We start from the raw sequence: 14,499 nt of genomic DNA, 5'->3' as shown, positions 1-14,499 counted from the left end.
TAATTTTAATGAAATAAAGATTTGTCATTAACCGTTACTTTTTGAAATTAAATAACCAGAAGGAATGTTTGAAGGATAATTGTCCCATACAACTCATATTCTTTGAAAATAACATGTTATTTATTCACACCATTGGCATTGTCCATGAATTCGCTGGAAAACTAAAATGCTTATCTAATTTTGGTTGTGAGTCCATTCATTTAAAGAAAAAAAAATCAAAATGATCATAAATTTTGATAATAAATTAGAATTATGCTAATTCACTTACAATTTTTAATTAAGAAAGTGTAGAAATTTTAATCAACTCAATACTTTTAATAAAATTAAGTTTTGTAAAAAAGAAAAACATTTTATCGATAAATAAATTAATTATTAAATAACTTTATCAAAATTTATAAATTAAAAAAAAAAAAAAAAATCAGCTATGATTTCTATCTAAATTTTTATCAATTTTATATCGTATAATTTTTTATAGTTCATTAAATACATAAAAGAAAACTTTTGAAAGACTACAAATATTTCTTGAAATTTAAGAGTATTATGGTAATATTTATTTAAATTTAGGGTCAAATTTGATAAAATTAAAAGTATAAATTGGGTTAAAATTGTTTTTTTTTTCCAAAAAAAAAATGTCTACCATTATATCCATTAAAACGATGTTTTTTTTTGGTATATGATGATCTTTTGTTCTCTAGAAAAATAAATTAAAATCAAAACCCAAGAAAGTAAAAGAAAATTTTAATTTAAAAATTTGATAATTATTTAATTCAATTAAATCGAATTAGTGGAAGAAAAATAGGGAAAAAAATAATTAGAATAAGTAATTTGAAAAATGAAATAGTAGTAGATATATAAATAATAAGCTAACAAATAATTTATCGTTGAACTAATTTCTATTTAGAATTCTATAACATAAGAAGCCGCTAGACATTCACAAGTAAGGATTCTAAAACAAACTAAATAGAAATTATGTGGAAGTCGTTGACTCAAGACTCCAGGAAGACTTTGTGACCGATAAAAATAACTAATGTCTTGATTTTCAGACAAGTCATCCTAGTCCTATCACTAAGGTTAATTAGTAATAATTCTTTAAAAAATATATATTTATCTTATGAATATTTAAATATATGTTTAATAGACCCATTAAAAGAAACTGAAAAAAAAATTAATCGATTTGGAAACTGAAAAATATTAAATAAAGAGGACTAGAAAATTTGATTAACGGGAGTTTAATTTTCAAATCTGATGTAAATAATATTATAAGATAGAGTGGGTATAATAAAACAATTAATGACGGAAGAATGAGCATAATGATTGGGTGAACACCTTAAAAGCACAAAGAAACACTTAACGCAAATGGTTTTGGTGAATTCTAGTATTCCACGCGTTTTGTTATAAGTGGGAGGCGAAGTGTAAGCCTCTCTCCTGGAAACATGTGTATATATAGGTAAACCCTATGGCCTTAAAGCCATGCACTCGACACCAGCTAGAAATATGGATACTCCTTCACTCATTTTAGCACTATTTTTTGCCCAAATACTTCTCTTCTCCGCTCAGCCTCTCACGGAGGAGGGTCGAGGGAGCTGGCAGCTGCTGCAGAAAAACGTGGGCATATCGTCCATGCACACGCAGTTGCTTTCAAACGACCGCGTCGTCATTTTCGACCGCACCGACTTTGGTGCATCCAATTTGTCTTTGCCCCAAGGAAAATGCCTAAGAGACCCTACAGGCAAAATAAAAGAGGACTGTACGGCCCATTCTATTGAGTACGATGTCATCACCAACACATTCCGACCACTCATGGTACAAACCGACGTTTGGTGTTCCTCCGGCGCCGTAATCCCCAATGGCACTCTCGTCCAAACTGGCGGCGACGGTAAAGGCGAACGGCAGATCAGAATGTTGAGCCCCTGTCCCACTTGCGATTGGGAAGAGCGTCCGGGACTATCGGCCCGCCGGTGGTATGCCACTAACCATATTCTACCCGACGGCGGACAAATCATCATCGGCGGCCAGAAACAGTTCAATTACGAATTCTATCCAAAAAGAACAGCAACTGAAACCGTGTTCGATCTTCCTTTCTTGGCGGAGACAAGTGATCCCAAAATCGAAAACAATTTATACCCATATGTATTTCTGCAACCGGATGGAAATTTGTTCATATTTGCCAACAATCGAGCCATTCTATTCGATTACACCAAAAACAGAGTCGTCAAAACATTTCCGACGATTCCCGGCGGCGATCCGAGATGCTACCCTAGTACCGGCTCCGCCGTGATGCTTCCCTTAAATTTGGATACTGAATCCATCGAAGTTGAGGTATTGGTGTGTGGGGGAGCTCCAAAAGGTGCTTTGAAGAAGGCCAAACGCAATAATTTTGTAGCGGCGTTGAACACTTGCGCCAGAATTAAGATTACTGACCCGGATCCGCAGTGGGTCATGGAAACAATGCCGCATCCTTGGGTGATGCCTGATATGTTGTTGCTTCCAAACGGCCAGGTTTTGCTTATTAACGGAGCCTCTGCCGGCACCGCCGGTTGGGAATACGGTCGGGAACCGGTTTTGAACCCTGTTCTGTACCGCCCGAGTATACCGTTGGGTAGGAGATTCACATTCCAAAAGGCGACCACCATTCCCCGAATGTACCACTCGACGGCGATATTACTCCGCGACGGTCGTGTTCTCGTCGGCGGCAGTAATCCGCACGCGCTTTACGAATTCACCGGTGTACTTTTCCCGACAGAGTTAAGCTTAGAAGCATTCTCCCCTTGGTATTTAGACCCCTTATTTTCATATGTACGACCCTCAATCCAAAACCTAGTTTCTCCCACAAATCTCCTCCGTGGGCAAGCATTGAAGGTGCCTTTCGGAGTCCCCGGAAAAGTTGATCGGACAAGGGTGTCGGTGACGATTCTGTCGCCGGCGTTCAACACTCATTCGTTCTCCATGAATCAGAGGCTGTTGGTTCTCTCCGGCAGGAACTTCAGACGTGGAGGGAATATGACATATGAAGTTGAGGTTACAATTCCGGAATCAGGTAACGTTGCACCGCCGGGATATTACATATTATACCTTGTTCATCGCGATATTCCAAGCGAGGGAATTTGGGTGCACATTCAGTGACTCAAACTTGTCCTCAATTTCGGGATTTCTCTGTTTGGATTTAATATTTAATATTTAATTTTCGTTATTGTTTTAAGTCTCTCTACCGTTGGAGAAAATTGAAAGAAAAAAAAAACTATAAATAAGAACTGATTATTGTGTGTCCCTATTTGGTTACAATGGTAAAATAGGAATGACGATTATTTCTATTACATCATTATTATAAACTATATATTAATTCAGTTAGATTACAGAGAGAGTGATTTCATTATAGGGTATGATTCTCGTACATCATCTCATATTCATGTAAGGAATGACCTTGCATGTGGGTTCATATCACATACAACATGACCCTAGTAGAATTTGACATGTACAAAGAGTAACTCATATGTGTTATCGTATCTAGTAGAGCATGATTCTAGTACAATCACATCATATGGATGCAAGGAGTGACTTTGCACGTAAACTCATATTATTAGGATACAATCGTAATAGAATCACGTCGTATACATGTAAAGAGTCACCTCTCATGCGAGCACTAGTACCGCTCTTATCAAATGACAAATGCTAATAGCTTGTAAACATAGAAGGGTTAAGATATTGTGGTGATGTGTAACAACCCAGATCCACCGCTGATAGATATTGTCATTTTTTGGCTTTCCCCAAGGCTTTAAAACGCGTCTGCTAGGGGAAGGTTTCCACACTCTTATAAAGGGTGATTTGTTCTCCTCCCCAATCAATACAGAACATCACGTTATGAAACAGTCAACAAAAGTGGGAAGAAAGACAAAGAAAATGAATTGTATGAAAAAAAAAAAGAAAAAAAAAAAACCATAACTAATATATGGAATAAAAAATGTGATCAAAGTGCTCTCCTCTCAATTAAACTATCATTATTCATTAATTTGGTACGTGGATTTTGGGGTAGAGTTGGATAATGTTTGTCGTGAAGGAAGTGCTGAAACAGTTGGCATATGTTTTGCATTTTTTACAAATAGGAAGAGATAACTGGGCCAGGCCCATCAATATTCTTTGGACATTCAATTCTATTTGGGTTGATAAGAGATAATTGGGCCAAGCCCATCAGAGTTCTTCGCACATTCTATTTTATTTTGGTTGGCAAGGATAATTGGGCCATATTTGGGTTAGGATAATTGGGCCATATTTGGGTTTGGTAAGAGAAAATTGGGTCAGGCCTATCAATGTTTTTTTGGACATTATATTCTATGGGTTGATAAAAAAATAATAGAGCCAGGCTCATAATGTTATTTGGACTTTCTATTCTATTTGGGTTGGTAAGAGATAACTGGGCCACGCCCATTAATGTTTTTATGGACATTATATTCTATTTCAGTCGGCAGGAGATAACTGGGCCAGGCCCATCAATGTTCTTTGGACATTCTATCCATTTAGGTTGGTAAGATATAAATTGGGTCAAGCCCATCAATTTAATTTGGACATTCTATTCTATTTGGGTTGGTAAGAGATAACTGGGCCAGGCCCATTAATGTTCTTTGACATACTATTCTATTTGGGTTGGTAAAAGATAACTGGGCCAGGCCTATCATTCTTTGGACATTCTATTATATTTCGGTTGGCAAGAGATAACTGGGCCAGGCCCATCAATATTTTTTTAACCCATTAATACTTTTTTTGGACATTCTATTCTATTTCGATTGGTAACAGATAACTGGGCCAGGCCCATCAATGTTCTCTGGACTTTCTATTGTATCTGGGTTGGTCAGAGATAACTGGGTTAGGCCATCAATGTTGTTGGGACTTTCTATTCTATTTGGGTTGGGAGGAGATAACTAGGCCAGCTCATTAATGTTTTTTTTGGACATTATATTCTATTTCAGTTGTCAGGAGATAACTGGGCCAGGCCCATCAATGTTCTTTGACATTTTATCCTATTTGGGTTGGTAAGATATAAATTGGGTCAAGCCCATCAATTTAATTTGGACATTCTATTCTATTTGGGTTGGTAAGAGATAACTGGGCCAGGCTTGTTTTTTTGGACATTATATTCTATTTCAGTTGGCAGGAGATAACTGGGCCAGGCCCATCAATGTTCTTTGGACATTTTATCCTATATTTGGGTTGGTAAGATATAAATTGGGTCAAGCCCATCAATTTAATTTGGACATTTTATTCTATTTGGGTTGGTAAGAGATAACTGGGCCAGACACATTAATGTTATTTGGACATACTATTCTATTTGGGTTGGTACAAGATAACTGGGCCAGGCCCATCATTCTTTGGACATTCTATTATATTTCGGTTGGCAAGAGATAACTGGGCCAGGCCCATCAATATTTTTTTTGGACATTCTATTTTATTTCGATTGGTAACAGATAACTGGGCCAGGCCCATTAATTTTCTATGGACTTTTTATTGTATTTGGAATGTTGTTGGGACTTTCTATTCTATTTGGGTGGACTTTTTATTGTATTTGAAATGTTGTTGGGACTTTCTATTCTATTTGGTTGGTAAGAGATAACCGGGCCAGGCCCAAAAATGTTCTTTTAACATTATTTATTTGGGTTGGCAAGAGATAACTGGGCCAGGCCCATCAATGTTTTTTTCATTCTATTTATATATTTGGGTTGGTAAGAGATTTACTGGGCCAGGCCTATCAAGGTTAATAGGCTTCGTTGTAATTGAAAATTCCTAATTCTCAGATATATTTTACAAATTCATTGTGTATATGTGATGTGAGAATATATTTAAAAGGCTGGAAATTGAGAAAACGCGGCGTTTAATAAACTGAAAGAAAAACGGTGGCCATTACCTTCTTCCGCAGTCCCCAATCATTTTTGATCGCAGGGGTTCAGGCGAAGAGGAAGAAGCAGCGATGTTGAAGTTCCTGTCTAAAGTGAAGGTCGAATTAAGATCCACGCTTAGCATCTTGCATGGAGTTCTTAGCGCAGTGTAATGCTCGCAAGGCCAAGGAGTCGAACCCCGCTTGCCAATTGATCGTCAAGCGCCGAACCGATGCCCACCCGCCCCAGATCGCCGTCACTTTTGTCAACGGAGTTGAAGAGGCTTTTGACGCTACATCTACTCCTGCTCAAACAATCAGGAATACGATTCTTGAAAAGGGCCAACTCCTTGAGACCGAGCAAATGTTCCGAGAAGCTGGGGAAACTTGGCCAGTTATCATTCCCGATGAAGAGCTCAATCAACCCGCTCCCAGTATCAAGGTTCGTCTTCTTCTCCTCCCTTTATGTGAGCGTTTCTCGGTCCTCTTTTGGTTGAGTTTTCATTTTGGGCACTACATGTGGCATTTTGTCGAACAACATATGCACACGAAGAGCTTCACGAACTTCCTTCTTTTGGAGTGGAATTTTTGCAACTGTGAAATTTGTATTTGCAATCTTACTTCGTTGTTCTCGTATATATACATTCTCTTCATATACTTTGTTGTCATTGCATCTCAAGCTAATGTAAGAGTACCCAGTGCTTCTATCTTATTTAGCAAGAATTATAGTTTGAAATTGACTGGTAGGGGTTTGTTACGCCGTGCTCGTGCTTTCACAAATATTGCCTGCATTTACTAGGATATTGGTTTAAACGATCTGTTACCAATAGTGTGTATCCAAAGATCTTAGAAAGTTTCGAGAACATTGATAAGGACAGGAAACACTATTCTCAAAGCCAACCATACTCCCCTTTCATTCATTGTTATGGTAGTATGGTAAACATGGCAATGGACACAAGCCAGTGACCATTCTACCATCTCTAGCAAAGCATATAACAGCTTCGTTCAGAAAATAGTCGTAGAAACGTTAAAACACCTCATCTCATATGGTTCGCAGTTCACAGTTTTCATAGATTTCAATACAGCCACCAACCATCCAAGCTATTAACTAATGTAGGGAGCATCAAGCATTCGTATCAAACTCGCGTCTCATCTTATTCTAACCATCTTCTCATCGAACACAGCATTTCGGTCAGACATCATGTCTAGCATAATCTTAACGATTGAGACTATCTAAGGCTCACACTCGATGATTCACATTGAAGAACGAAGACTCTATTACTGCCTGAAAAATGATACCTCGTAGTTAGCTGATTCCCGCTTCCTTAGTTAATTAAGTTCATAAATCATCTCAGTGCAAGAGCTTCTTTACAGATAAGTCTGCAGAGATATCACACACTTCAATCAGATTCCTATGTTTCCACCAAATAAAGAAATGCATACTTCGAAGTGCCGTGTTCCGACACCCTAAAGTGGCGCCTGTAGTGGCAAAACGAGTCGGACGGTGCATCATTCCATTTGGACGAACAAATCACTTGCGTGTTCCAATCGAAGAACACCAATTTGCTTGAAAATTACTTGAAAATTATAAATCAAGAAAAGTAGTCGCGATTCAAACAGCTGGCCACATCTAGAAAAACAAAATGGAGAAAAACATATTGAATCGTAATGACCGTGAGATATCTTCCTACCGAGCAAAGAATGAGCCACCAGGATTCAATTAACAATAAAGAGAGCTCAGATGAAGAAAACTTGCGAACAATTGAATTTGAACTTCAACTGAGCAACACATTTCAGGTATGTGAAGTGATAAGGAATCAAAGAACAATACAATATGATACAAATTATAAAAAGAAAGGGAAGGAAGGAGTTAGAGTAGTCTGAGGCGTAAACCTGACGCCGATAAACGAGAGTATCATCATCTCTGGAGAAATGCTAGGCTGAGTGCACTATCAACGACTTGAGTCGATGGCTTTTTCATCGGAGATCAGACGACTCGACGGAGGAGTTTCACTGATCCACCGGCGAGTCTGGTTTCTTCCATTATTCTTTTCGTTTTCAATTACCGGTAAACCAGAGACGATGCACGTCGTGGCATCGCGTAACGCCTTTGGATTCTGCGTGTCACTGTAACGAGGGAAAGAAACGGTGACATAAAATGTAAAATAATGTAATTTGGTATTAGAATAATAATTATAATTAAATTTACAATTTTAGCCTGGGTACGGAGGCCATTTAACCAAAATTACCCTCCATTAGTTTGAGTTCCATATTTGATCGGTGACTCGGATCGAAGATTCGAGAGCAAATTAGGGTTCTACGATCCAGGCGGGAAAGGCGAACTCATTGGCGCTAGAAGGAGACAAGTCCAAGCATTTCTCTGTCGCGACTGATATCATAATTTGCATCTAATGGCACTTCCTCCTGGCCCTTACTCCGGCACCAGCACCCTCGCTCTGGTATTTACTGTTTCTTTTACCATTAATCATTTGCAGTGATTTTATTTAGCTCGATCCCTGTGATGTCCCGTATCCACTTTGTTCTTTTCAAGCTGGTTAGAATAGGATTTCAATGCATCTAGATTTTTTCGTTCCGAATTCTCCACGAGGTGGTAATTGATGAGAATGGATGGATCTGCGATTCAAAAAAATTTATTTTCTTTCTCGTATTTCTTCATTATGTTGTTTTTATATCCTTTGTTGGGAATGAGATGGATCGGTTCATTTGAGATTCTGAATCTTTTTTGGGAATTGATTTCTACAGGTAGCCCGTGCATCAGCATTCACCTTTGGTTTGGTTTACGGAAACATTAAGCTCAAGGTTCTGAAGGTAAATTGGAATCAACTTCTGTTCCAACCGTTGTTGTTATCGTAAATTTATTGAAATGGTTATTTTTATAGTTGATTGTATGGCGCCTCTGCTAAATCAACTCCATATTTATTAATAATGACTATTTTCACTCCTTAATGGACATGAACTCAACATTTAAACTAGATATCATGTAACCTGTTTCTCTAATGGTTTCAACTTGTTTTCTTTTGGAGACAAGATTTCTTCACTGCCTTATTTTCATGGGCATTTCTAATTAAGGAAGAAGTCTCGTTGGAAACTTAAAGTTCAAATCTTGTACCTGTTTATTGGCTCAACTGCGACCCAAAAGTTTTCTGAAAGAAAATTGGCTGTATGTGTCCATAGGCATTTAGCTGTAAGACATTTTTGTTGATGAGTTTCTTCTGGTTACGTCATCTTCAATTCCATGCCGTATAATTTGTTTTTTTTACAGCATGTAAGCACATGAAACACAGACCGTCTTATATATCTTGATCAGTTAATTGTATAGAATATGAATTTGATTGTCTAATAACGTGTCTTTTGGCTATATTTTTGTGCATTTGCCAGGCAAAGGCCAAGTCACGCGCGAAAGCTGAAGCCAAGGCCCATCATTGATGAACACTTTTCCTGATGTAGCTTATAGCGATGGAAGAGATGGAAATTACCGCATAGGGAGAGACTCCGATCATTGGTTGGAGAATGTGATTTTTGGCTTGATAATTAATTAGATTCAGTTTTTTTTTTCTTTTTTCTTTTCCTTCACTGCTGAAACAAAAGAAAAGTTCTCTGTTTAAACGGGGTTGGTATTGCTGCAAATACTCTATGGTGTATGCTTAGTTTTTCAGTTCCGATTGGCAATTCTGCCTGTGAGAAGAATGTTCTTGAAATAAAGGTGACACCATACTGATAAATAAGACTCGTTTGAAATTTCTTTTCTAGCACAGTACCACCTCTAACCTCACTTTTGAGTTGAAGCTTTATGATTGGTATTGATCTCTATCTTGTGGTTCAGTTTATAGAGTCGTGTTGTAAGAAATATGAGCAAAAACTCTAGAATATATTATCTTACTGTAAAATCTCTAGACAACGGAAATATGCAAATGAAAGACAGGCAACAAAGATAAGGCTCCATCATGAACCTCGCATACCCAGATGGATGGTTCGTGGGTATACCTTCAGAAGGCGCAGCATGGCTAACTTGTTGAAGTTTTTTCTTTTGTTCTACTGAATTCAGAAAGAGTACAATTTTGCAGGAACTGAATCTACTTCAACTACAGCTCCCAGCAATCAAGACGAAAGCTTCATGCTAACACTCGGCCTTCTTCGAGCTTGTGACAGTAATTATACTAAACTCGATTCTCGCCTACCGAAGAAGAAGAATCGGCCTTCATGACTGGTTAAGGAAAACTGAGTCTTAACCTCGGCCACCTTCTGGCATGGAGCAATTGATGCCTTGCATCATAGCACTGTTGAGAAGCTTCATTCCCTCTTCGCTCATTTGCTTAACTTCTGAAGGCGACAAGATTCTGATGCACCGTACACAGCTCACAAATTCCCTGCAGACATCATCCCAGGGAATCCAGCAAAAGATTACAACTATAATACTAAGATGACTTGTTGAATTCAGGAGCTGCTATTTCTCAACTCTTCAGGCTAAAGATATTTAAACAAACAAGAATCGGACTTATAGCGAGAAGAAAACTTACTCCCATGGATCATCGCCAATAAGCAAGACGTCATTCTCATAATCGACATAAACCAGTTTCCATCCTGAGCCTCTCGGGTCATTAAGCAACCCTTCAAGTCCAAACATGCATTCGATAGCGGAGCACAGTTCGTCGTAGTTCTTAAAACTAGTGACATCAATAGACCTCCCAACAGATCCTGCCTTCTGGACCTGTCATTTTGAGAGTAGGGAAACAAGAGCACAGTAACAATTTTGAGATCAATTCTCATTGTGACAGCATAAATAAGACAGCCTTGTTCATGGTAATGTAAATGCAATCCCATCAGACTAAGAACATCATGCCAGTTACCATAACTAGTAGAAAAACCACAGATACCTACCTTGGTGTAAGTTCTCATGGGCGGTACGACTTGATTCCAGGAGCCGTTATGCAGAAGACTGCCCTCATCAAAATCCACATTGCAAGAGGAAGTACCACCTGAATTATCATGGAAGTCTTGCCTGGAGAAAGCCTGAGAATCTCCAAGACTAGCAGCAGAGGTAATCTGAGACTGAACATCTTGGCTTGAGCTGAAGTTTCCAACCAAGCAATCTGAAGGATGTGGGAAGTCAGCATCTTTCAATGCGCAATAATCATCAAGAATAGTACTCGAAACAGCAGGATCAACCAAAGTATTTCCACCATTACTGATTTCAAGGTTAGAACAGCTATATATCCCACTTTGGTTGTTGCTCTCGTCTGAAACGGCTCTCAATACATTTGCATTACCCATACAATTCAGGTTAGAAGAGAATCTTATATTATTAAGAGGATCCCACATGTCTTGCCCAGTTGAGGGTAAGGGAAAATTAAGAGCCTCAGGGAAGACTGTTGAGGATTCTTGCAATGCCAAAATGGAAAGGTTCCCGGGTGATCTCATTACTCCAGGAAGAGGCAGACAGGATGGGTTAATCAAACATCCATCACCATCAAGCGTAAATTCAGGCTGAGGCATGTCAATTGGTTGTGGGTGTTGGATTAGTGATTCAAGCTGAGGCTGCAACGGCCATGACTGCATGGGGATCTGATTCTGGTTCATAAATGAAAGCTGGTTCACAAGGGTCTGCATATTCACTTCTTTAGCAGTGAGTTTCTCCCCCACACAATCTCCGACCGGGGGCAATGTATTGGACTGATTGGTTGAAACATCATCAGCTCCAGTTGGAGATTCACTTTCAGTAGCCGCTGAAGTGTGCACTTTTCCTGGTAAACTTTCTTTTGGTGATGAATTTGGGTTTATGGGATCAGGATTTTGATTCCCGGGAGATGCAGTTTCTGTCGGAATAGGCTGCTTCATTTTAGAATTGGTTTCTGGCTGCATGTCCTTCATGTCCTGTATCTTCACTAAATTGTTAGCTGAATCCTGGTGTAAGGTGGCTCCGTGAAGGCTAACGAGTTGAGGCCTCAGTAGCATCTTCATCAGTGGTTCAGAGCATAGATTTGGCGCAGCATATGAAAGATCTCCACGTATATTTTCAGGAACACGAAGCATTGGTCTCTTCACCAGACTTTCCCAATCAGTTTCTCCTGCTAAAGTGAAACATTCCCATTTTTATGGTCTTTTAGAGTACACTGAAAGTCACAGAAAGGGATAATCTTACCCAAAAATCCGCCGTGTAATGGACGTTTAAGAGCCGAAGTCAGAGAAGGAAAAATGAAGAGACTTTCTGGAGTTTCTATTTCCCATGAACTAACCCTGTTTTGCTTGTCGCAGCACCCTGGCTCATCCCATTCCACTTGAAGATTTCGCCACTTGGAACCTGGCCACCTAAGTGGATCTAAATCGCTAATCCCAACAATTGTACCCATATATCTGCGCAACAAATAGCTTTAGAATCCAATTATATGAACATCCCAGATCATTTATTGGGACAAAATCAAACCCGTCATAAGCTCACCGGCGTTTTCCCGACTCCTCTGTTTCAAACATCATCCCGAACCTCATACCCGCAGAAAGCTGAGTTCCGAATACACATTTCCGATATTTGGCTAAGGGAATAACAAACTCTGAAGGACATGCCCTGTGGGGAAAAAGAAACACATGTAAAGTTGGAAAAATCTAAACTTGAGGCTCTTGAAAGTTAATGGAACCTGGGATTGTAAAAGATTGTGAATGGACTGCGATTAGCAGCAGCATGAGCTGCAGCAGCAAGAACTCCTATATGCATACTGTCGGCGGATAGTACCGATGATGGCAATGTTGTTTGTTGCCGGTTAGCACGCCTCACTCCAATCAGCAACTGGGACTTTTCATCCCTACATGATTGTCACATTAGACAAATTATTCAAACTTCATAGCATTGACACACAAAAAAGTGGCAAAAACGCTACCTTACCTTATGAAAAGAACAGAATCGCCTGCTCTAAGCCTCTTTGCTCCCACAAATAGACTCCACCCAGTTGTGAGAAGGTGTCGCTTCGGCTGCCCTATAAAAAACAAGGCATACCCCCATCAGGAAAACAACTTAAGGGGTAGATTATCATATCCAACCATACTCACCGCGATAGATGTGGCGAAAAGTCCAGGTATTGTCATGCAAGTCTCGAACAACGAGCTCCTGAGTTGGTGGTTGCATTGTGTAATCCTGTTTCACAAGATCAACCATAGAGGCTATGAATGGTAACAGCAGAGAAGAAATGACATGAACTTGCAACCTTACCAATGGCGGAAAAAGCTTTTCAGCAGCCCTGCGTGGCACTGAGAACCCACCATGTGTGCTGGTATCACTGGCAGTCAATGTTTTGCAGAAGAATTCATTTGGGTGTTTACTCGGCCGTAGTCCAAAGTCCGGAACAAGGAAGACATCTTTTTCCTGATCCATGGCCAAATTTGAACGTGAAAAGAGATGCTATTATGAACTGTTCACAAATTCAAAGCTATTGGCTTACAGAGTTCACCGGTTGAAGGCTCATTTGAGCGTAGATTTCATCTGAATCTTTATCAGCCTAAAACATTAATGAAGAGAAAAGCAGAGGATTCTTCAGAACAAATATTTTCCATTTGGATGATCCAAATTCCAATATGAACGAAAGCACGTACATGTAAGGTAACACTTTGAACTTGGCACATCAACTGAGAGGGAAGATTAGGATAATTTGGAATCTGTGAGGTTGCTGTTCTCTTGGTAGAAACCGCCACCTGTTCGCAAAAAAGAATAATAATAATAATAAAACCATCAAGAAACCCCCTTTCCTGTATTATCATCAATGCAACAATTGGCACCTGTTCACTATGTCCCTGAGGAAAGTAATAAACAAGACTCCCCACATGGGGCAAGGAAACAAGCGGACCAGCACACGCGTGCCAGAGCTCGGAGTTAATAGCCTTCCGGGCCCCTGAAATCCAAAGAAACGCACATTTAAGCAATACCCATTTGAAAAAAAAAAAAAAACATATTGCCAGAATTGAAACAAACCTGTTTGATCTTGCATTTGTTTCAGCAACTTCATCTCGTCGAGAAGGTTAGTCTGAGGGGTGTTATTAACCAAACCCATTGGTGTCTTGAGCTTGTCTTCCACAGAGCTCATGGCGTGTCCTTCTCTTGATCACGAGGCAATTTCAGGTCCTCATCCAAGAAAGGTCGAGGAGGACTAAGAGAGTGATACCATGAGTCAAAAAGGGAAGAAGGGCATGAGAATCCAAGACGAATGAACAAAAACTGGAAATGAAAGGGATCTGATAGCATCAAAAGCAGGGGAATCGAAGAAGCATATGATGAAGTGGGTGTGGTTGTCTTTACGTTGAATAGACACCGAGCTTTGGATCAACCACTTCCCTCCACCCTTCCTACTCACACCTCACCTTAAGCCTTGCTGCTTCCGGCATTTCCCTTTCGGAATCTCTATCTCTCTCTCTCCTCTCAAAACTGGAAAGAATGTGCATGCTCTTATCCTGCGCTCGCATCCGTATAACCCCATTTCTTTGCAGCTTTAAACTGTTATAGAGAACCAAAATTAAAGGGTGTCAACAGAAAGTAGGAAAAATAATAGTAAACAATTGGAGGAAAAGCAGAGAAAGGCTATGAGAACACGAAAACAGTACACAAAGAAGGACTATGAGTGAGAGAGAGAGAGAGA

General features: G+C 39.4%; 2 protein-coding genes, 1 long non-coding RNA gene and 2 pseudogenes across 7 annotated transcripts; 3 read left to right on the top strand and 2 right to left on the bottom strand.

The window, feature by feature from the left end:
- Positions 1–1,491: 1,491 nt before the first annotated feature.
- Positions 1,492–3,211, top strand: LOC111797365 (aldehyde oxidase GLOX pseudogene; annotated as a pseudogene).
- Positions 3,212–5,866: 2,655 nt separating this feature from the next.
- On the top strand, positions 5,867–8,261 carry LOC111797318 (uncharacterized; annotated as a pseudogene). Its single transcript, XR_015421393.1, has 2 exons — positions 5,867–6,305; positions 8,123–8,261. The product of XR_015421393.1 is annotated as an uncharacterized LOC111797318 (transcript).
- LOC147792120 (uncharacterized) lies at positions 6,663–8,253 on the bottom strand. Of its 2 annotated transcripts, none has more exons than XR_015421394.1 (3): positions 8,113–8,253; positions 7,757–7,990; positions 6,663–7,493 (listed from the first exon to the last, which is right to left on the bottom strand). It is a non-coding gene; the product is annotated as an uncharacterized LOC147792120 (long non-coding RNA). The 2 variants fall into 2 exon arrangements; XR_015421395.1 differs by lacking the exon at positions 8,113–8,253 and having other exon boundaries at positions 6,663–7,148; positions 7,307–7,493; positions 7,757–8,015.
- LOC111797320 (uncharacterized) lies at positions 8,141–9,633 on the top strand. The gene is made up of 3 exons (XM_023680298.2): positions 8,141–8,322; positions 8,627–8,692; positions 9,263–9,633. The coding sequence occupies exons 1-3, from the start codon at positions 8,275–8,277 to the stop codon at positions 9,308–9,310; spliced, it is 162 nt and encodes a 53-aa protein (XP_023536066.1). The 5' UTR covers positions 8,141–8,274; the 3' UTR covers positions 9,311–9,633.
- A 100-nt stretch (positions 9,634–9,733) lies between these two features.
- On the bottom strand, positions 9,734–14,475 carry LOC111797317 (auxin response factor 5). 3 transcript variants are annotated; one of them, XM_023680295.2, is made up of 14 exons: positions 14,225–14,475; positions 13,839–14,013; positions 13,646–13,758; positions 13,463–13,561; positions 13,312–13,368; positions 13,083–13,235; positions 12,923–13,007; positions 12,759–12,849; positions 12,514–12,678; positions 12,321–12,443; positions 12,024–12,235; positions 10,763–11,952; positions 10,402–10,592; positions 9,734–10,251 (listed from the first exon to the last, which is right to left on the bottom strand). In XM_023680295.2, exons 2-14 carry the CDS (start codon positions 13,948–13,950, stop codon positions 10,110–10,112), a joined length of 2,733 nt encoding a protein of 910 aa, XP_023536063.2. In that variant the 5' UTR covers positions 13,951–14,013; positions 14,225–14,475; the 3' UTR covers positions 9,734–10,109. The 3 variants fall into 3 exon arrangements, with proteins under 3 accessions (XP_023536063.2, XP_086980796.1, XP_023536064.2); XM_087124670.1 differs by having other exon boundaries at positions 13,839–14,474; XM_023680296.2 differs by having other exon boundaries at positions 10,763–11,949; positions 13,839–14,474.
- Between the last annotated feature and the right edge of the window lie 24 nt (positions 14,476–14,499).

The sequence above is a fragment of the Cucurbita pepo genome, chromosome 6 (assembly GCF_057944985.1).
Source record: "Cucurbita pepo subsp. pepo isolate OVF chromosome 6, ASM5794498v1, whole genome shotgun sequence".
Taxonomy (NCBI): Eukaryota; Viridiplantae; Streptophyta; class Magnoliopsida; order Cucurbitales; family Cucurbitaceae; genus Cucurbita; species Cucurbita pepo.
The sequence above is the reverse complement of the archived record's forward strand: the minus strand, read 5'-3'. Positions and strand labels throughout refer to the sequence as shown.

Coding starts and splice junctions, on each gene's coding strand:
- LOC111797320 (XM_023680298.2), top strand. CDS start 8,275: ATGGCACTTCCTCCTGGCCCTTACTCCGGCACCAGCACCCTCGCTCTG. Junction 8,323..8,626: donor GCACCAGCACCCTCGCTCTG/GTATTTACTGTT, acceptor TGATTTCTACAG/GTAGCCCGTGCATCAGCATT. Junction 8,693..9,262: donor TTAAGCTCAAGGTTCTGAAG/GTAAATTGGAAT, acceptor TGCATTTGCCAG/GCAAAGGCCAAGTCACGCGC.
- LOC111797317 (XM_023680295.2), bottom strand. CDS start 13,950: ATGAGCTCTGTGGAAGACAAGCTCAAGACACCAATGGGTTTGGTTAAT. Junction 13,369..13,462: donor TTCAAAGTGTTACCTTACAT/GTACGTGCTTTC, acceptor TTAATGTTTTAG/GCTGATAAAGATTCAGATGA. Junction 11,953..12,023: donor ATTACACGGCGGATTTTTGG/GTAAGATTATCC, acceptor GTTTCACTTTAG/CAGGAGAAACTGATTGGGAA.